The following is a 21,634-nucleotide window of genomic DNA, read 5'->3' as shown; positions in this document are numbered from 1 at the left end:
ACGGATGTCCGATCCTTCCAGGATCACCAATATTGTCACCTGCCTTCACTCAGGCCCCGTTTACGTTTTGAAGTGAAAACGCGAAACCTTCGTAGCGTTTTGGGGGTCTGTTTATGCAATACTCGAAGTCACTGAAAACCTTTTGAAAACACTCCGACCTCGTCTCCTGAAACGGGAAAACGCAACCGTTTGAAAACACTACCAGTGATACAGATGAACTTTAAGGTACATTATGTGAAAGCGATGTGATGCCACTTTAATCCACTGGGTGGCAGCAGTGAACCGTTTGAATTTCTGTCAATTTGTAATTTCTGCAGGTTTTACTCCCAATCTGCCATGTTGAGGACTCTAGGCTGGATTATTTATCAGAACACACCTGCTGGGGCTAGCTGGTTTGCATGCTAACTTCTGCACAACATGAATGTTGATCTTTAATGTCTGAATTAAAAATATTACACACTACCTTTAACCGTATGTTCTTTACATTTATCATTTGTACAACGTGATGTAAAAACTTCAAGCATGTTATTTTCAAAGCTTTCCTTTTATTTTTTTATACACATCTACATATTTACAAAAAAAAAAAAAAAAAATCCATCAAGCATCCGAGAAAGAACCGGTGGAGGATGTCAGAACTTAACTGTCACGCTCACAACAGAAAACTGGTGCAGAAAAACTACCACGCACAGTGTACACACACACACACGCGCATAAACACACACACACACACACGCGCATAAACACACACGCATAAACACACACGCATAACCACACACACGCGCATAACCACACGCATAACCACACGCACACACACACACGAAATGCAAACACTCTAAACTCTGCAGCCACATGCGTCTCGCCAACGGAACGAAGCAACATCTTCTAACGCACGTCCACAAACAGCCACACACAAAGTCACTCCACCACAGAAAGAAAACAAACACCAGCGCCCCCTACGCCCGGAGTGAGAGAAACACTTTGGCACAGAAAACATTTCTTTGTAATAGATGAAATTCGAATGTGAATGATAAAAATATTGTCGTCTTCTCGACGACACAGAGGTGCGCAGAGTGTGTGAGGGTGGGGTTGGGGTAGGGGGGCAGATTCACACCGGGAGGGGGAAGGGGGCGTCAATCTGAGTCATATTTGTCTCCGTCGTCCTCGCCGTCATCGTCACCATGGCAACCCAGCTCGTGGAGCACCTCCCTCTGGTAGCGCTGCCAGCTCCTACTGCTGTACGAGTGCTCCTCCTCCCAGTAGCCTACACACACACACACACACACACACACACACACACACACACACACACACACACACACACACACAACACAAAAGACACAAAAGACACAAAAGACACAAAAGACAGGTCGACTTCATGAAATTTACAATTCCTATCATTCACACTGTAACTTTTTAAGCACAGGTAGTTAGCAGAAGCATCAGTAATTAGCCGTAGTTTGCAGAAGCATCAGTAATTAGCCGTAGTTAGCAGAGGCAGCAGTAATTAGCCGTAGTTTGCTAACTACAGCTAATTACTGCTTCCTCTGCAGAGGCAGCCGTAGTAGCAAATTCAAAGTCAATCCACACGTCACAGTATTTAGTGCTCATTGAGCATCAAGCCACTTTAGCAGTTTCTTAACTAGTTTATCAATTCTAACTATTTCATTGATTCGGTTGCTGTAGACACATTTTCCTCAGTTCTGATGGTTTTAGCGGTTCTAGTAATTTGTTCTCGTCCCACTGCTCCTGGTTTGTGTAGTTCAACAAGGTTAGCAAAAGAGGCCGTACCGCCATAGCGCTCCTCTCGCTCGGTGTCCGAGCCACTCTCCTCATCGGGGTAGTCGTTCCTCCAGTTGGCCTCCTCGTTCTCGTCGTCCTCGTCTTCGTAGACCTCCTCCTCGTGGACCACCAGGTCAGGAACCTGAGGGAGAGGAGCACACCTGAAGCCTCCAGCGAGGACTCCTGCTGCCCGTGTGCTTCCAGACTTCAGTCCGTGACTCCATCCACTCACTCCGACGTCAGCACTCATTCATCTGTGCGTCCATCATCCATCCACACAAACCAGTTCTCCCTCGTCAGCGTAGGCCCTGACGGACAGGATGTCCTGGATCCAGCCCGGTGCGGCCGTCTCCTGATAGTACAGGTCGTACACGTAGTCCTCGTCCTGCCGACGCTCCTCGCCCGATATGCTGAGCTGCTCACGCAGCATCTTGGTGTTGTTGCAGAGGATGACCTCAGGGTCCGACGGCTGCAGCTGTGGAGAGACCGGGACCGTCAGAGACTGTCAGTGACCCGCCAGAGACCCGTCAGGGACTTGTCAGAGACCGTCAGGGACCCTTCAGAGACCGTCAGGGACCCTTCAGAGACCATCAGGGACTTGTCAGAGACCCTTCAGAGACTGTCGGGGACCCGTCAGAGACTCTGAAGCTGTTGGGATCTGAGCAGAAAATAGTTGATGGACGTTTCCGTCCATCAACTCCATCAACTCTGAAAACTACTGTCAAATGTTAAATTCACAGAAACACTTTTAAATATTCATCTTATAACCAATACTGGGACTATTTAGCACAGGGACGTCAAACATAGAGCCAGTAATTAGATATTTTAACAAATTTCTTCAGATTAGCGACACAACACAAGACTTGGAGCGATCTCAGTGAAGCTGCCATCAAAGCTGGCCGCCTCGTTGCTATTGAACTAGCCTCAAAGCCATGACGTACAGCAAGGCGGCTTCTCTGCAGCCAGACGTCACCGTTTAAAAACTACAGCTTTCCGAGGAGAACAGCACTGACCGCGGCATCAAAACAATGAAAAGCAGCTCCTTCGCGCTGTAGCAGGTGACTCAGACCTTCGTGAAGCTGCGTCCTACTCCACGTAAAACACCCTGAGAATAGTCCCAATCATTTGTGTTGTGTTAGAGCTAGAAAAAACTGCTGGTTGTACTGCGTTGCTAAAGAATTTCCCCAGTGATTAATAAAGTGATTCTGAGGTTTGAAAGATATAACAAGTTTCTTATGAGATGATGACGTCACGCAGACCCCCACATTGTCCAAATTAAACAAAAATAGTTTGTACTGCTTCCTTTTCTGACCTTATACTAACCTCAAGTTGTCTTTTGAGAGAATACATTCATACATTTCATACTTTACTGTAGAGAGGACTTTATTACAGCCTCATATAAAATCAACAATATTGATAATAATAATATTAAAGCAAACAGGGCTATGGTATCGGAATAGTATCGTATCGGCAGATATCGGGATCAGATCGGAAGTGAAACAACGTGGATCGGTGCATCCCTAGATATAATGGCAGTATTTTATTGGTCCGACCTCTGAACCAAAATGGGTTTGACACCCCTCAGTTAGCAGATCCTTAAATGTTTTTCATAATTCACCTTCATTTAAAAATGTCATCCAGCATCAAATCAGGAAAGTTTAATCAAGTCTATGTTCAGCTCCATATTCTACATTCAAAAAATGTGGCAGTGGGTCCAGTTCAGAGGACACTACAGTGACTCTGCTTGAAGGAAGACGGTGTTTCAGTCCTCTGTTCAACAGGTTTGAAAAAAATCTAGTATTTCGACATATTTGACCATTTCTGATTCGATCCTTGTGAGATGAAACGTACGAGTCAATTTTTGGTTTCAAACTCCTGAGAGGAATCCACCATCACCGTTCACAGTCAGACATTATGAAGAAACTCGAACAAGTCTCATCTGTGAGAATCAGCAGTATTAAGGGGACAGAACCGTCTCTGGTGTATCAGAACATTTCAGATTCCTGGAATCCAAAAGCCTGAACAGCCTCGTTTAGTAAGCAGGGCCTCAGTGACTTGTGTTCTGATGACAGACTCCAGACTGACCTTGGCTGAAGATTTGTTCTGCTCCTCCCCGTCCTCGTGGAGCAGGTCCACCACCTGGATCTCTCCGAGACTCAGGTTCTTGGGCGTCTCCGCGCCGGGCGCCTCTCCGCCCTCAGGGGGGGCGGTGTCGGTGGTCTGCGGCGGGGCGGCGCTGGGCAGCCCGGCGCGGTGGCTGGACAGTATCCGGTAGCGCTCCTCCCGGCGGGTGCTCCACTTGGTGCTGCGCAGGTCTCCTGCTATCCTCTGGGAGCTGGAGGCCGAGGGCCGCAGGGCGTGGACCGACCGGGGCCGGGCCAGAGCCTGTCGGACCTGGGTCTGGACCGGGGCATCCTGCAGAGGAGAGCACTTCCTCTTCATCATCAGCTTCCACTTAGTTATAGCTGAACAGGATTCAAGTCAGTTTTTTGTACTTTCAACCATCTAATAAAGTCTAGAATCTCATTAATTACTCTTATATCTAATTATTTTGTCTAAATAATGATGTGTAGATTTTAGAGTTTACTGATATCTAATCTGGATACAATTTTTTGTTGCAATCTGAATGAAGTTTTGATTTACCACAAATTCTTAAAGTGGAGCAACAGAATATTTATTCAGTCCTTATGTCCCAAGGTTCAATGTGATCTGGACCACATCATGTCAAACAATCCAGACCTGAACTATTTTATTATAAAGGTTGGGGTTTTTTCCAAGAGAATCCATTTGAGATTTTGTTATTGACAGATGATCTGGGTGATTAATTGTGCTTCACATAAAGGAAAATGTCCCCATTTTTAGATGACAAATTAAAGTCAACACCCAGAGGTTGGCAACTAATCTTCCTAAAGGGCCACATGAATAATTAGGACTATGAGGGCCGAGACTTACCGTATTTTCACGACTATAAGGCGCACATAAAAGTCTTAGATTTTCTTCAAAATGTGCGGCGCGCCCTATGGTGCAGTGCGCCCTATGTGTGTGTTGTTGTTGTAAAGCGGACGTAGTAGTGAACACCATGAGAACGTTAAAGGGGGAAGTGTGGGCGTGGATTGTATATAAATGAACGGGTATGTGCGTTATGCAGAACATCGTTGTTTTAACAACCCTGAAAATGGCGAAGAGACACGCTTATGAAGCACAGTTTAAACTGAAGGCCATCAGCTACGCAGAGGAACATGGAAATCGAGCAGCCGCGAGAGAATTTAAGATTAATGAATCGATGGTTCGCAAGTGGAGGAAGCTGGAAAACGAGCTCCGACAGGTGAAGAAGACGCAGCTGAGTTTCCGCGGACATAAGGCGAGGTGGCCCGAGTTGGAGGAAAGACTCGAGCAGTGGATCATCGCACAAAGAACGAGTGGGAGAAGCGTTTCGACGGTCACCATTCGACTAAAAGCAGTAACGCTAGCAGAAGAAATGAAAATTGAACATTTCCGCTGGACATCGGTGTGAACCGGCCGTTCAAAGTAAGGCTGCGCGCGGCGTGGGAGCGATGGATGACCGATGGAGACCACAGTTTCACGAAGAGTGGAAGGCAGCGCCGGGCGAGTTACGCCACAATTTGCAAATGGATTGTAGATGCTTGGGCTAGCGTGTCTGCTGGCACTGTTGTTCGAGCTTTCGCAAAAGCCGGCATCATTTCCAAGGAGCCGCACGGCACGGAAAGTGACTCTGACCGTGAAGAAAATGAACCTGGTATGTTTGATGGAGATTTAGCGCAGCTGTTCAATTCAGAAACAGAGGATGAGGAGTTTGATGGGTTTGATTGATGACGATTACAGGTAAAAAAATTTTTTAGTACTTTGTAATCAATACTTAAATAAAGCACAACCAAACTCAGTTTTGCTCCCGCTCTATTTTTAAATACGCACACTTGTATGCTTGTGTGCGTGTGTTGTTGTAATGCGGACACCATGAGAACGTTAAAGGGGGAAGTGTGGGCATGGAACCCGCGCCCTATGAGCAGGTGCGCCTTATGTGTGTGTTAAATGCAGTAATGGCACACATAACTGAGACTGCGCCTTTTAGTACGGTGCGCCTTTTGGTCGTGAAAATACGGTATGTTGACTTTAGTTTTGCTCAAGAAGAAATATCTCTTGATTAAAAAGAAGGAATTTTTAATAACCTACTGTTGCTCTGTGTCACTTTTTCCTCGTTCTTTTCCCATTTTCGTCTGCAAATCATGATTACATTTTTTTAACGTTTTGAGTTCATTAAGTAAAGAAAAACTATATTTTTTAATTAAACATCTTTCTTTTCCACTGTGAAACGCCAACTTTGACAGGTAACAACTGCTAGCTGTAACAGCCAAGGTCCTCGATGGAACCAATATTCTAATAATGGCCAATAAGGTGAAAGAAATGTGAACATTTTAGTGTATTAAAGCCAATAATATTTGATTAAGGATTTCTCTGAGGGCTGGTCAAGCAGAGCTAAAGGGCCTTATGAGGCCCAGGTCTGTTCCCGACTGTGTCAGATGTTTTACAATGTGTCCAGCAGAACTAGAACTAGTCTGGCTTCTTAAATGTGTCCAGAGGCTCCAAAAGATGTCAATGGTTCTAGAACCAGTCAGTCTGTGGAAAGTGTCTGAGGCTCTAGGAGTTGTTGGTCTGTGGAAAGTGTCCGAGGTTCTAGAACGTGTTGGTCTATGGAAAGTATAAGTTGTCTCGAACTTGTTGGTCTGTAGGAGGTGTCAGAGGTTCTAGAACTTGTTGGTCTGTTGAAAGTGTCAGAGGTTCTAAAATGCATCAGCTGTTCTACAATGTCTTGAACTATCCATTAACCACACCATGGAGAGGTTGATAAAACTATTGAAATGAGTACACTGTGATCTATTCGATTTCTACCAAATAAAATCCAAATTTCTTGATGTGGTTCCAGTTTCCATTCTTGTAACTCATTGTGACGCCTCTCGAAGCAGTAAATACATTTTCTGTTGAATCTCTGATTAAACTGATGCTCCATTCACCAGCTGACCTGAAAACCTTTGATAATAGCTGTAGATTTGGCTCTTCGTGCCGTGTATCAGTGTTGTTTTTATAGTATAAAAGAATACATTTCTGAACTGACGTTACGTCACAACGTCAACAAACGGAGCTAACAGTTAGCATGTTAGCACAGGGGGGCTAACAGCACGAAACTAAAAACAACAAGTAGCAGAGCAGGCGGGTTGTTTTCAGACTGTAACTGACACTTTGAGCTTATACAGTCGCCTCACGCCCAGCTCCTGATCCGGTACACGGGGATGACCAGCCGTCATAAGGCGGCAGCGGCGGGTCTGGTTAGCAGGCTTAGCTCGGGGCTAACGGCGGGCCTCTCACCTGCGTCGCGACGGTCGCCACGAGTTTGAAGACAGAGTTTTCCACCTCGGCCTCGTTGGGCTCCGGCACCGTTTCACCGGGGCTCTGGGACGTCTCTGGCCGTATACGCTTGCAGGCCAGGAGCAGAGCGTCTGCGGGGTCGGTGCCCCGTTTTCTCTTGACTCGGAGGATGGTCGTGTTCGGATCCATGTTGTGTCTGACTGACGAGTCTGCTGTCTGCTGTTGCCGGACAGAGCGCTCACTCCGCCTCTTATTCTGACACCGAGAGAACCGCGACGACAGAGCGCTCACTCCGCCTTTAAAGTTCACGATAGAGGCAAGGCAAGGCAAGCCAAGGCAATTAATTTAGAGCGCACCATTCAAACACAGGGCAATTCACAGTGCTTTACAAAGAAATAAAATAAATTAAAGACATACAGAAAAATATTACAAAGACATAAGAAATATATTAATAAAATACATTAAAGCTTTAAAAAATGAAAGCATAAAAGTTTTAAAAACAGCAACAAAAGTAAAATAAATAAGGTAAGAGATTTATTAAGAAAAATTTAATAAAGTAAGTAAAATCTATTGTTTATTCAAAAACCTGTGCAAACAAGAATGTTTTAAGTCCTTATTTAAAAGAAGTCAGTGTGTCAGCAATCTTCAGGTGTTCAGGAAGTTTGTTCCACAGGTGAGGAGCATAGGAACGAAAAGCTGCTTCACCTTGTTTGTTTCTGACTCTGGGAACAGTGGGTAAACCTCTTCCTGAGGACCTCAGAGGTCTGGAGGTTTTATATTCTACAAGTAAATCTGAGATGTATTTAGGCCCGAGACCATTCAAAGCTTTATAGACCAGAAGGAAGATTTTGAAGTCAGTCCTTTGGCGCACAGGCAGCCAGTGCAGGGATTGGAGCACAGGTGTAATGTGCTCCACCCTCTTTGTGTTGGGGAGGACTCTGGCTGCAGCATTCTGGATGAGCTGTAGTTGTCTGACAGATCTTTTACTGAGGCCTGTGAACACAGCGTAACAATAATCTAAAAAAACTGAAGATAAATGCGTGAACAAGTTTCTCAGAATTTTGTTGAGTCAGAAATCCTTTGATTCTTGCAATATTTTTCAGATGTTAGTAAGCTGATTTTGTTATTGTCTTAATGTGGCTGTTGAATTTCAGGTCTGAGTCCAGAACTACACCCAGATTTCTGGCCTGATTTGATGTCCTGAGTGACATGGAGTCAAGATGAGCACTGACCTTTAACCTTTCTTCTTTGGGACCAAAAACAATGAGCTCAGTTTTCTCTGGGTTGAGTTGTAAAAAGTTCTGACTCATATGATATATAAAGCTGTGTGTCGTCTGGTAATTATGATAAGAGATGTTCTAATGTGACATGATCTGAGCCAGTGGGAGCATGTAGATGTTAAATAAAAGGGGCCCAAGGATAGAGCCTTGAGGAATCCCACAAGTGATTTTAATTTGCTGAGATTCATAGTCAGCTATTGACACAGAATAGTCGCAATCTTGCAAGTAGGATTTAGACCAACTTAATGCAGTCCCAGCTATTCCCAACCATTTTTCCAGTCGGTCCAGCAGTATGTTGTGGTCAACTGTGTCCAACGCATCACTAAGATCCAGTAACACTAAAACTGAGACACTGGAAGTGTCACTGCTCATGTAGATGTCATTCAACACTTTAATAAGAGTGTTTCAGTGCTGTGGTTTGACCTAAATCCAGACTGGAAAACATTTAGGTAATTGTTTTGTGCCATAAAAGCATTAAGTTGTGCAAAAACTACCTTTTCAATAATCTTACTTCTTATTGATTAATGAAGGATCCAGATTACTCTTTTATAAAAGAGCTTTGATAAGGGCTGTCTTTAGAGTTTTGGGAAAAACACCTTTCTGAAGAGAGCTGTTTACTCTCTGTAGTACATCTGGAGCTAAACAGTTAAAAACATCTTTAAAAAACTTTATGGGGCAGAGTGTGGAGGCTGCATGTTGTATGTTTGAGGTGTTGAACAATGTGGGTTAGTGCTGCTCAGTCTAACAGGTGAACATCTGCCAGATTAGACAGAACATCTTTGTGTGGAGGCTCAAGTGTTCCAGTCGTAATGCCTGAGGTTGACTGACTGACTCTCAGTCTGATCTGAGTCATTTTATGGGTAAAATAGGATGCAAAATCATTCCAAGATGCATCCGATAAAAGTCCAGGAGGTACTGATGGCGAGGGATTAGTCAGTCTGTCCACAACACTAAACAAAGTACGAGCATTATTACTGTACTTGATGATAACCTCAGCGTAGAAAGATTGTCTGGCCCTTTTTAATTCTTGGTTATATATGCGAAGCGTTTCTTTGTAGATGTCATAATGAAGCTTAGATTTTCTCCACCTGTGCTCTGCCTGTCTGCACTCTCTTTTTTGGGCCTTAACCAGTCTATTATTCCCCCATGGAGCTTTCCTCCTATCACACACTACTTTAGCTTTGACTGGTGCTACGGTATCGATGATGCTTCTAACTTTAGAGCTGAGCTTATCTACAAGGTTGTTGATAGAAGCTGCAGGCAGAGCTGCATGCTAGTGAATGTCTGGCTGAAGACTTGCCGTGTGTTTTCATCAATGTGACGTTTTCTGATCAACTCTGTTTTACTTCTACCGCTGTCCGCTGAGATAGAGACTTTAAATGAAACAAGGTAAATGAAACAAGGTAATGGCCAGAAACAGGCACATCTTTCACCACAACCTCAGAAACGTTTAGGCCTTTGGAAAGAACCAAGTCTAAGATGTGTCCCTGGTTGTGTGTGGAATTTGTCACATGCTGGAAAAGTTAAAAGAATTCAAGGATGTTCAGAAGTTCATTAGCACTGTTATCTTCTGGATTATCACAATGAATATTAAAATCACCCAATACTACAACAGAGTCACAATCAATGCATCCAGCAGACAGCAGTTTGCTAAACTCATGAAAGAAGTTTGCTTTGTATTTGGGTGGTCTTTAGATGGTTACTAATATTGCCCGAAAGGAAGAGTCCACCTGAAGCGCAACAGAGTGCTCACTGTGTCTTTAAAATTCATGGCCGCGCTCTCACTCCGCTTTTAGATCTCGAGGCAGAGCTCTCACTAGTGATGGCCAAACCAAGTTTCATGAAGCCTCATGAACCACCTTCTTTATTTTCTGACTCCACCAGATGGCACTATTGGTTTGAAGATCGAGGCTGAAGGACTAGCACTGACGCGTGCTTTCAAACATTTGTTGAACAGACAGGGCCATCTATTTGGCCATCACTAGCTCTCACAATGTCTTTAAATTTCATGGTGGAGCTCTCACTTCGCCTTTCAATTCGGACAGAGCTCTCACTCCACCTTTAAATCTCACGACAGAGCTCTCACCATGTCTTTAAATTTCATGACAGAGCTCTCACACTGCCTTTAAAGAGCGCTCACTCCGCTTTTAAGTGTCAACAGTCACAATAAAAACAATCCAACTTGGTCGTATTCCCATTGTTAATGTTTATAGCATATTGTTCTCTGCTGCATGTTTGTGTGGTCCCATTACAAAAAACAATCAACAGTGAAAACTCACTGTTTTGCAGCATTTCTGCCCTTTCCTTGGAAATGGGCATCGTTTTCAAAATGTTGCTGTTTAAATGCTAAACTTTTCTGAAACAAAAACACAAATATTATGCATTTTCTCTTGAAACAATGTCACGAAACCAGGGCTTATATCTTAAGACTCCTCCTGCTTTCTTTTGGGTTCCAGCTTTTAGATGCGATACCACCTCTTTCGGTGCAGAATGTGAATAAAACCAAATGCACTTGCAATCCCATGAACCTTCCTGCATCCCACCCAGAGAGCCCCCCTCCTCAGCCAACAGTTGTTGCGTGGGGCCTACATGGCTAATTGATCTTATTCGGCGCCAAAAATTAGACGATATTGCATCATTTTGTTTTACAACTTCCGGTGGGTGGGACTACTGTAGTATTCTATCTTTGCTCATAGTACCAGCTCTTTCTGTACGGAGAACAATTTATCTCTAATTAAGAGTTATCAACATCGTTCATGTGGATTGATGCTCCGTGGCTAGCCAGCTGGCTGTGTGTGGATCGGTGCACCGTGTCTCGCTGTGGCTAGAGTCGTAAGTGTTGCTGCTCCAGTGCTCTGCAGCTAGCCATGGCTAAAGTCTGTCAGTGCTCCGTGGCTAACCGCCGCTAGCCATGTGTCTGCTCCGGTGTTCCACGACCGGCTGTTTGTGTTGCTGATCCGGTGATCCATGTCTGGCCATGGCTAGCTGTGTATGTTAGTGCTCCGTGGCTAACCGGCTAGCCGTGTGTAGCATTAGAGGCTCTGTGTGGAGCCGTCATAACAACTGGATAACGAGGTGAAAGCAGTTGAAACAAAATAAAGAAGAGAGACAGGACTGTTGTGGAGCAACATACCACCTGTGGATTTGTGCAGCACTGTGGAACCTTTAAAGCAACAAAATCTCTGATGTAGAAGATGAACGAGTACAGAGTTGTCCACATCTCAATGTATAAATCTCATAGTTGTAATAAAGAATAACAAGTTTGAAAGGATTGCATCTTGGTTTATTTCATATAATGAGATTTAAACCTTCCACAATATTGAAGCTGCAGGAAGCATGGTAGTTAGCGCTAGCTGACTAGCATCTGCCTTCAAAAGGTGAATTCTACGTCTCGTCTTATCAACACACGGCCCACCTTTCCACTGTGTAGATACTGGTACACCTCAGTACTCTTAAAGTTTATCATAGCTGCTTCGTGAGCCTCTAATGACAGGATGAGGAGGTCACTGGAAGTTACCACAGTCCTTTCTCATGTCTTCCTCTCAGGTCAAAATTAAAGAAGGATGAGGCAACATGATGCCTCGTCCGATCATACCAGCTCAGTTTTAATGTTCCCACTTTAATATCCTGGTAGCAGCGTTGTTTGTCATGATTTATGGTAGTTTTATAGACGAGATAAATACATTGCGCTGCCGTCCACCACAATGTCATTTTTGGTAACCAGAAATACATAAGACAAAATTCGGAAGAACGGAGAATTGAAAGTGGGCGGAGCGGAATAAGGTCAATACATAGACTGAGATATTGGCCCTATGTGGGTTTGTTCTCAAGTTACATAATGGCACCATGCCAAATGCCCATACAGCAGGCTATATGCTATATGCTACTGCATTGAGGCCAAGTGGGCCAATTGTTTGACCAAGTGGGCCAATTGTTCTTTTATCAATATACAGTAGAACCACCGACAAGTGGACCCGGTGAGAGTGGACACTCTGTACTGGGCGGACACGTCACTGTCAGTGGCGGACCTGATTGGTTTTCCACCCTGGGCTGTATTTTGCACGAGACTGTTTCATTAAAATTGAATTTATGTTGAGATTGTAGTCATTTTCAGTAGTAATTGTGTGACCTTGCAGAAATATAGACAATTTCATCACGTACACTGCGTGTCACAACAAAGCTAAACTTTCAAGTATAAATTTAAAGTTTATTATAGCAATATTTTACCAGTCTGGTCCACCTACCTGCTCTATGCAACATTTTAATTGCCCCCCTAACCCTAACCCAAGAAACTCGTCCTGCAGGACGCTACAATAGTAACGCACAGTGACTTGGATAAATAACTTCAATCTGATTAACAGAGTAACGCGTTACTAATTAATGCGTTACCGGTATCACTGATGGGGCCCGCTCAGTTTGCTCATCTGTGTCTCATGTCGCCTGTTCATTTTAATCTCTGTAGATGCATGTTAATGCTAACAGGTCATGTCTCATGCTGCTGAGGTTCAAGATGAACGAGGTGCTTCTCCAATGAAAACAACCTCAACAGAAAAATAACAGAGCCGCCTTTATTAAGGTTAATTCTAAAACTGGTGAAAATGTAATTTTAATGAAGAATTCAGTGGAAAATTCATATAAAAAAATCTGATTTGCAGAAAAAATAAATATTTGCGATTTGCTGAGGAAGAACCCATGAAATGTGAGTCCATTAGTCACCTAATGTAGGTGATGTGTGTGTGTGTGTGTGTGTGTGTGTGTGTGTGTGTGTGTGTGTGTGTGTGTGTGTGTGTGTGTGTGTGTGTGTGTGTGTGTGTGTGTGTGTGTGTATCAGCTGTTGAAGCTGGTGGTCATGTATTTCTGCGAGGAGGTGTCCTTGCTTGATAAGTTGTTCTCAGATCGAGACTTGCAGGTCAAAGCCAGAGACCAGAGGAAGACGAGGACACCTGACCGGAGAAGACACACAGTCAGATCTTTCAGAGGATCATGTGCAGCGAACGCAGCATGAACAATCCCGTATACTCACCCTGCAGGGAGTTGAGCACAGTGAAGACGTAGAAGCCGGCTGTGGAGATGTGAGTGGTGAGGGCGAGGCCCCAGGGTAACCCGAGCACACAGCTCAGACCCAGCACAGTGGCACAGTCCTTCCACACCTGGCCTCCCCGCTCCCTGTATGTATTCCTCCAGTTGTAGCCGCTCTCGAAGCCTCTGCTGCCCACTCTCAGCTTCCAGAGCTTCAGCACCACCAGGCCCAGCATGCAGGAGTTATACAGGACCACCAGGCAGGAGAAGACCACAGTGGTGCTGTAGGCCACCGGGAGCATGTGTGGGAAGGCACTGCTCAGCCAACATCTGCCCAGCATCCAGAAGACCAAACATCAGGAGGACCAAACATCAGGAAGACCAAACATCAGGAAGACAAAACATCATGAAGACAAAACATCAGGAAGACAAAACATCATGAAGACAAAACATCATGAAGACAAAACATCAGGAAGACAAAACATCATGGACATCAAACATCATGAACATCAAATATCATGAAGACCACACATCATGAACATGCAAGTGTGTGTGTGTGTGTGTGTGTGTGTGTGTGTGTGTGTGTGTGTGTGTGTGTGTGTGTGTGTGTGTGTGTGTGTGTGTGTGTGTGTCTGTGCTCACGTGTGTTCTTACATCTGTGCCTCTGAAACATGGCTGCTCGTATCGGTCATATTGACTCTAAAAGTCCCATAAACCCCTGAAATGGCACAAACAGCTGCGACCAGAGTGGGAAAACCTGCGGAAAGACAGAACCCAGAAAACTTTCTGTACTCTGTTTAGCTTAAAGCTGCGCTGTGAATAACGACACTGTTCCAAACAGACTGTCCTCACCCCATCCCACCAGGCTGAGCTTCAGCATGTATCTCCTCACGTAGATGTTGAAGACTCGGATGAGCAACAGGTAGAGGTGGAAGCCCTCCAGGACGCTCCAGCTGAGGGTGGCCATCAGGGACCAGTGCAGGAAGAAGCCCAGAGCGCTGCACACCCAGCCCTCCTGGTTCTGCCCCTGCAGCCTGGACCAGAAGCTGGACAGCAGGAAGCTGAGGTGGAGGCCCAGCAGCGCTCCCGTCAGCTGCATATGAACAGCAATGGACTTCTCAGGACGTCGCCCGCTGAAAGGCAGACAACGGCGTATCATCGGCATATTGTCTGTTTTGTTAATGTAGACCGACTCAGGACTCAGGTCCTTTTAGGAATTTAGCATCCAAACGAAATAGCTTTAAATTAGTTCCCATAATGGCCGTAAATGTAATATATTCATGTTCCTGTTTATCCAATTAGCAGAATCTGATCACACTTGACTATAGTTGGAGGCAGGTTACATTCTGATCACAGAAAAAACATAGAATTCAGAGCCACCAATTTCCTCAAACATACTTCTGCACTGTAGACCCACAGAAAACCCAGACATGCACAAAAAGAACATGCAAACTCTACAGAGAAAGGCCCTCATACAAAACCTGGATTCAAAGCTGTGACCTTCTCACTCAGAGCTGAGAATGCATTCAATACATGGGTGGAAATCAAAAATTACAAACGCTCACATCACGGAAATCAAACACTTTTATTAGTGTTTCTTTCAAGCGTTTGCAAGGACGAGACAACTTACTGTAGGCAGATGTAGATGATCAGGCTGATGATGGTGAGGACTACCGAGAGCGTCGATCCCACATATGTGATGTAGCTCAGAGTCATCACAGTCTTTCTGTCCAGTGAAATTTTCGGGTTCTGCAAAAGAGTAAAGGACAGTTCTAAACCAGCACTATGTGGCTCCCTGCTGCTTTCAAATAACTTGAGTGTGAAGAAATATTCATATTCGATTTTTACCGTGGCTTTTACCTCTTATGTCACACTTTGAGGTCTGTAACAACAAGGGATGCATTGATCCCAATACTAGTATCAGGCCTTTGGTCTGATACTGCACGGAGTACCCAATCTTGTAAAAAGATCCCTGATACAACCCGGCGAGTACTACGTAACATAATGCAGGGGGGGAAGAGGGTAAAGGACAACTCCAGCAACTTAGTCACCAGAGACTTTTGGACCAGCAGAGTTAGCCAGATGTCACTCAGTAGTTTCACTGCTCAGCATGTAATTCCAGGCCGTGCTACATGCTACATGCTACATGCTAAAGAGTTTTGGGGCACAAACACCAGCAATGCTACATGCTAAACATGATTATCGTTTGTGTATTGAGTATCAATTTGGCTTAATTATATACTCTTATCAGTACTCGGTATTGACAAGTAGCTAAAGGTTAGTACTCGTACTTTAAAAAAGTGGTAACGGTGCATTCCTAATAACAACCAACAATGGAATAATTTTGGACATACTGAAGGCAATCAAGCCAGTAATAAAAAAATTAAATAAAATAGTAAAAGATTTTTAACAACCAGTATTGAGAGAATACTGCAGTTTGTATCTTTAATGAAACATGAAAAGTATTCCATCAAGTTTTATCAAGTTTGTATTAGCAAACGTCACAAAACCTGCAAAAAACTTCTGGAACTGTAGTCTTATTAATGTATTATTACATTTTTGGATGAAGTTATTGCATTTTTAAATTATTCTTTTAATTTTGCTTCAATCATGTAATAACTTATTATTGTGGTAAACGATTGAATACCTTTCTTCATCTATTGGAAAGTTATTACATTATGTGCTTTGATACATTAAAAAAGGCCAAAATTACAACATTATTGGCAGGTATCAAGTGATTGGCTATATCACATTACTGGTTGTTACCTTGGACTGTTATATAAAAGAATCGTTAAAATAAAATATGGATCAAATCATTCTGTGTCTTCAGGAAATGGTGAAAGTGATAAAACTGCTACAACAGCTGCCCTGATTGAACAGGACTTAGGCCTCATTTACACGACAACGGTGCTTGGAGCCACTGATAACACAACTCTTTGAAAATGGCTTCCAAAGTGGGGCTTTTCGCTTGAAGCGTTGCTGTGTAAGTGGGGCTTTGGTCTGTGGGAGGAGGAGAGGTGAAATGTGTAACTAGCATGCAGAAGCGTATTCGTTTTACCACAAGCACTGCGAAGAAGCTCAGGTGGTTGCAGTTGCAGACATAGTGGGATCCGGTGTCTGTGGTGAGGCAGCCGTCAGTGCTCCACTTGCCTGAAAAACATTCCGTCAGCATCACTTCCTTCACTCAAGTCAGAGTAGAAACACCATCACAGCCCACCTGTTCCATCCAGGTGATGCAGCCAAAACATGCACGTTCCATTTTCCACCTGCACCATGAGAACAGAGAGCGTCACAACAAGATGGAGACCAGGTCTGACACGAGCTGCCGAGGCCGTCTCTTACGCTGGCGTTGTGACTGAAGGCTAACTTGACGGGCTGGGATAGGTTTTGGAGCCGACGTCTTCCTACCGTCACTGCCAAGACCTGACCCCTTAAAATAGAACCCGACAGGACAGGCTGTCGGAAGGCCCTCGACTTCGGGGGTCTCGACTGCCACAGGAATGAGGAACAGGTTAATCAGACATATAAAGCACGGCGTGACTCTTAGTCCGATCAAATCAACATGAGGGATGTGCAGGACAGCCTCACACAGCTGACAGACCTTAAAATACGTGCTGCTGATGAGCGCGACCACAACCACCACTTCATCTGAGGACTCTGTGCTTTTCTGCAGAGCTGAGGACGGGATGGTTACCCTGTGGTCTGAGGTGGGAGTGACTTCAGCCTGAAGTCCACACACACAAAAACATGTTCTCACAAAGACTGTCAACAACTGTCTCGAAATGCAAACAAAACTCAACAAAAGGCCGTCAAAGAAGAAGCCACATGCTGCCTTGCCTCTAGTGACGTGTTGACCTGCCGTTGCACAAAACCGGGCGTCGGAAGACGTGGGGTTGAGCAGGTTATGATCCTGCTCTCGTAACACCTATAGAAACACATACCAGACATTTCTCACCGTCACAGGTCTGCAGGTCTATTAAGAGTGAACACATTAGTTGTTGTTTCTTTAAATATCTGTACACAAATCTGTTTAAATTCAGCCAATGCCCGAGACATGCTCTCAATATGAGACAGTTTCTCTAACACCAACTGGGAAAGCTCCATTTTGATAGTAAAGAAGACAATAAACAGAGGATATTTTGGGAGACATTTGTTTGTCCAAACCTTTACAGTCTTTGCTTATAGCAATACTTTAAAGTATATTTTCTCCTTGAAGTCAGCAGGTGAATGAGAAAGCTTTTCTCAGCATTCATTTCCAAGCAGTAATCCTTATATAAAGAAATAATTGAAGGATAAAAGTATTTAATAAAACAAATTGTTAAAACTGTAATTGTTGAATGGCACTAATAGAATATGCTTTGAAACTACGAGAGTCACCGTAGTTCACGGTAATTCACTGTTGTCCCTGTGTTGCTGTGCAGTGACTTTAAAGGTATATGGAGCACTTAAGGCAGTGTAAGTAGGAGTGAGAACAACTTTTATTTGGCATTGTCATGTCTTTCTCCGGTTTTGAAAGGTTGGACTTTACGTTAGAAAGTTCACTTTTGATTCTTTTTTGGAAGGTGTTTGTTGTTTTAGGCAAAGCGCACATCCGAAGAAAAATAAACTGCTTTCTTTGTTGTTTAAAAACCATGCGACTGGCCTTTCTCGGGGAGTGGGAATAGTGGGGAGCCAAATCATACATTCCAGATTTAATAGGTACTCATTTTGGTACTCAGTATCTGGAAGTAGCTGAGGGCACTCATACTTGTTCTCTTGGTGCATCCCTAAAGCCGCGGTCCCACCGCAGTACGAGCCGGAGCACAGCAGGGAGGGAGGGTATGGTATGGCAAAGCACACCCAGACCTAACTCTGTCACGCGGTCCCATCGCAGGCAGTAAGGTTAGAATGTAGACGGGGTTGTGAACAATGCCGTGGCATGCCGGACGAAGAACGCAGCGTCTGTACCTCGTTAAAAGACCCCGACGTTGTGTTGCGCGTTGACGTTTCAATAAACCCAGTTAACAAAACAACCAGTGAGCACAAAGCAGCATATGTAAACAACAACGGGAGGGTCTACGGCCGATGAAATACTTAAGTAATGCAGGCAAGTCGAGAGTGACGATCTTCACTACCAATCAGCAGATGGCTGCGTTGCCGCTCCTCCATACATGGTTTTAGGCAGCGGGCCGTCCAGTTGCATTTGGACGGTCAATTTTTGGAAAAGACGGCCGAAAAAATAGTGTACATGTTGCTCAAAGCCTTTAAAATATGTGTATAACGGCCATCTTTATTTGTCACCCCCCCCCCCCCCCCCCCCACCCCACCCCCCACGACTCTGTTATTCTACTTTACCCTTCAACTTCACTCAGGAGTCACACTCTGCCTCGCAGATGTGGTCAGGTCATGTCTATGAGTGCATTTTGAACCTCAGACCTCAGCTTGAAGCTCTAACCTGGTAAATGTGATAGAATAGCCATGACTATATTTCTGTTAACTTCACTCTTATTATAGACAGAATAAAAGAGTAGCAGGCTTGTTTGAGCTGCGTGGGTTCAGATGCAACACCAGATTGAAAAAACTAGGAGAAATTACTTCAATCTTATATTTTGCAGCATAGGCAAACAAACAAAACAACTATGCTGTATAAAAATATTTAACTTGATTGCTGAGGATTGATGACTTTTTAAAAAAAAAAACTCTGTTGTCTAAAAATACACGAGACTGTGGTCGACGCAGGCTTCGGTCTGGGTGGGACAGAAATCTTATTGGTTCAATGTGAAGATTTCTTCCTGAATTAGTTGTTTTTCCTTTCAATTTTCATTTAAAAAAAGGCTAAAGGTTGATCACTCTACACATTATTTTACAAAAAGAGCAATTAGAATTGTACACAATGTTGACTATCTGGATCACACTAATTCGCTGTTCTTATAGTCCAAAATATTTTAATTCATGGACCCGATTGCGTTCAAAACTATCCAAATACTGTTTAAAGCAAAGAACAACTTGCTGCCGGGCAACATTCATAAAATGTTGAGCGAGAGAGAAAATAGTTACAGTTAAAAACCTGTGAAGTCTACACCACCCAGAAGCGCTTCTGTGTCTCCATCCATGATGTAAAATTATGGAAGGATTTACTTATAGAGATTAAACAATTATCAAACTTAATGCAGTTTAAAAATAAAATAAAGAGCTGATTCTGGTGAGGAACAGGATTTTGCTGTGACAGCAAGGGCTTGTGGGTAATAGGATTGGGAGTATTGGTAGAGAGGCTATAATCTGTCTGTATAAATCCTCACTGTTTTGGTTTTTTAGGTGGAGGGCAGAATAACATTGAAGTCAATTAAGAAACATTAGAAAACTATATATATATATATATATATATATATATATATATATATATATATATATATATAATGAATCTTTTGTGTAAAGGGGTATAATTAAAAAAGTTATACCTCTTCCAAACCCTTTTTTCGAATATGTAACACACATATTGTAAAAGTGGAGTGTGTGTTGAGTGTCCTCCGGATGTCTCATTGAGTGCCTCTTTTTTATTTTGATTCATTTGTTTCTCTTGTTTCCTTTTATATCTGTTGTACATGATCGGAAAAAACCCACTCATTTTTATTGGTGAATTACTTGAAGGTGTACTGGAGATAATCATAATCAGCTCGCGCATTACATTACGACTACTCTCTGCTCGCTCTCTCGCTCTCTCTCTCCCTCTCTCTTTATATATATATATATATATATATATATATATATATATATATATATATATATATATATATATATATATATATATATATATATATATATAATATGATTTGGCCATTTGCCATTGGCCATGGCAATTGGCCATCTCTTGAACGTCTAAGTTACACACTTAACTTAGACGTTGAAGAGATGGCCAATTCTGATATGTTATCGTTAGTCTTCAGGAGTTGGATTTCACTTATCCAGCAGCTTGAACATTCTGCACTGTTAATCACATTCACCCAGTCACACACCAGTGGAGGCGGCTGCCATGCAAGATGCTCAGTCCATCCACTGGGAGCAGTTTGGAGTTCAGTGTCAGAGAGGGAAAATCGAACTTGTAATGTTCCAACTGAGAGCCACAGGCGCCCCAACAACAGTTTTCAGATGGGTAATACACAGACGGGTTGAGAAAAGACCAATAAATCAGTAAATAAGCATCATTTTGTTGGTGTGATTCACACCAACAAAATGATGCAAAATGATGCTTTTTTACTGTGTTTACTGTTTCTCACACTTCACACGGTGTGAAGTGTGAGAAACGACAGAAACAGAAGAGATAACTCTTACTCGGGCCAGTTGTTGTACTCATAGCAGTCACTGAAGACGCGCTGACAGCTGTCTGTTGACGGGAAACAGACAAGATTTAGAAGAGGGTCACAGACACAGGAGATCCTCTGATGGTCTTCAGATGGATGAAGAGAAGTTTACTCACATCTAGCTCGGGATGAGGAGAAGCAGACGAGTGCAATGAGAAAACCAGTGATCCACATCTTGTTGCCGCTTGTCAATGCTCCATGTGTGACACCGCTCTGCTCGAGGATGCCAGGGGAGTTTCACATCATCAAACGTCACATGCTTGTGGCAGTGCGGAGGCTGACGTCCAACAACAGGAAGTGATTCATGGCACAAAGGTCCTCAAAGGTTGCCAGAAGTAAAGAAAAAAAAAATCTCTCCGACTGCTTTTTTACAGTTTGAGGACAATTCCTGCTTCGTATGGAGGATTTCATTTTCGTTTGTATTCAGATTAAAATCAAAAAGTCATCATAGTTTTGCTGCTATTAAAAGCACAAAAACGCAAGAAGCTTTTCAGAAGAAAGAGGAAGTTTCCTAACATTGCAGTTTTCCCACACACGCAAGAAGAAACGGTCATAAAAGTTAAGTTACTGAGACTAGCTCAGCAGGGAAGTGAAACTCACACACGATCCAAATGTTTCATAAAGCTGAAAACTCAAAGAAATTCAATCCAGTCCATACGCAGATCTGAAGATTATTGAAACATCTGTAGTTAATATTATTTCTATTGTTGTTTTGTCTGCTTTTGTCAGTTTTTGGTTTAATTTTCTCTTGACTCCTGTCTTACATTAATCGTACCTGTGTGTGTGTGTGTGTGTGTGTGTGTGTGTGTGTGTGTGTGTGTGTGTGTGTGTGTGTGT

General features: G+C 43.4%; 2 protein-coding genes across 2 annotated transcripts; both read right to left on the bottom strand.

The window, feature by feature from the left end:
* Nucleotides 1-532: 532 nt before the first annotated feature.
* Nucleotides 533-7,379, bottom strand: slc7a6os (solute carrier family 7 member 6 opposite strand). The gene is made up of 5 exons (XM_080458549.1): nt 7,162-7,379; nt 3,865-4,194; nt 2,063-2,254; nt 1,789-1,921; nt 533-1,261 (listed from the first exon to the last, which is right to left on the bottom strand). The coding sequence occupies exons 1-5, from the start codon at nt 7,348-7,350 to the stop codon at nt 1,131-1,133; spliced, it is 975 nt and encodes a 324-aa protein (XP_080314675.1). The 5' UTR covers nt 7,351-7,379; the 3' UTR covers nt 533-1,130.
* A 4,326-nt stretch (nt 7,380-11,705) lies between these two features.
* Nucleotides 11,706-21,051, bottom strand: adgrg3 (adhesion G protein-coupled receptor G3). The gene is made up of 12 exons (XM_080493489.1): nt 20,914-21,051; nt 20,769-20,820; nt 17,298-17,385; nt 17,062-17,184; nt 16,803-16,949; nt 16,678-16,726; nt 16,519-16,610; nt 15,091-15,209; nt 14,313-14,593; nt 14,115-14,217; nt 13,465-13,790; nt 11,706-13,384 (listed from the first exon to the last, which is right to left on the bottom strand). The coding sequence occupies exons 1-12, from the start codon at nt 20,969-20,971 to the stop codon at nt 13,269-13,271; spliced, it is 1,554 nt and encodes a 517-aa protein (XP_080349615.1). The 5' UTR covers nt 20,972-21,051; the 3' UTR covers nt 11,706-13,268.
* Nucleotides 21,052-21,634: the final 583 nt, after the last annotated feature.

Source organism: Lipophrys pholis (assembly GCF_963383615.2).
Source record: "Lipophrys pholis genome assembly, chromosome: 2".
In the NCBI taxonomy this organism is placed as follows: Eukaryota; Metazoa; Chordata; class Actinopteri; order Blenniiformes; family Blenniidae; genus Lipophrys; species Lipophrys pholis.
Note: the sequence above shows the minus strand (reverse complement) of the source record. Positions and strands in the feature narration are given on the sequence as shown.

Bases quoted from the DNA above. Each gene is read 5' to 3' on its own strand.
- adgrg3 (XM_080493489.1), bottom strand. From the start codon at position 20,971: ATGTGGATCACTGGTTTTCTCATTGCACTCGTCTGCTTCTCCTCATCC. The intron at 20,821-20,913 runs GTGAGTAAACTT...TCCCGTCAACAG, and splicing joins CTCCTCATCCCGAGCTAGAT to ACAGCTGTCAGCGCGTCTTC. The intron at 13,791-14,114 runs GTAAGAACACAC...GATGCTGGGCAG, and splicing joins CATGTTTCAGAGGCACAGAT to ATGTTGGCTGAGCAGTGCCT.
- slc7a6os (XM_080458549.1), bottom strand. From the start codon at position 7,350: ATGGATCCGAACACGACCATCCTCCGAGTCAAGAGAAAACGGGGCACC. The intron at 2,255-3,864 runs GTCAGTCTGGAG...GTCTCTCCACAG, and splicing joins AGAACAAATCTTCAGCCAAG to CTGCAGCCGTCGGACCCTGA. The intron at 1,922-2,062 runs GTTTGTGTGGAT...CCTCTCCCTCAG, and splicing joins ACGCTGACGAGGGAGAACTG to GTTCCTGACCTGGTGGTCCA.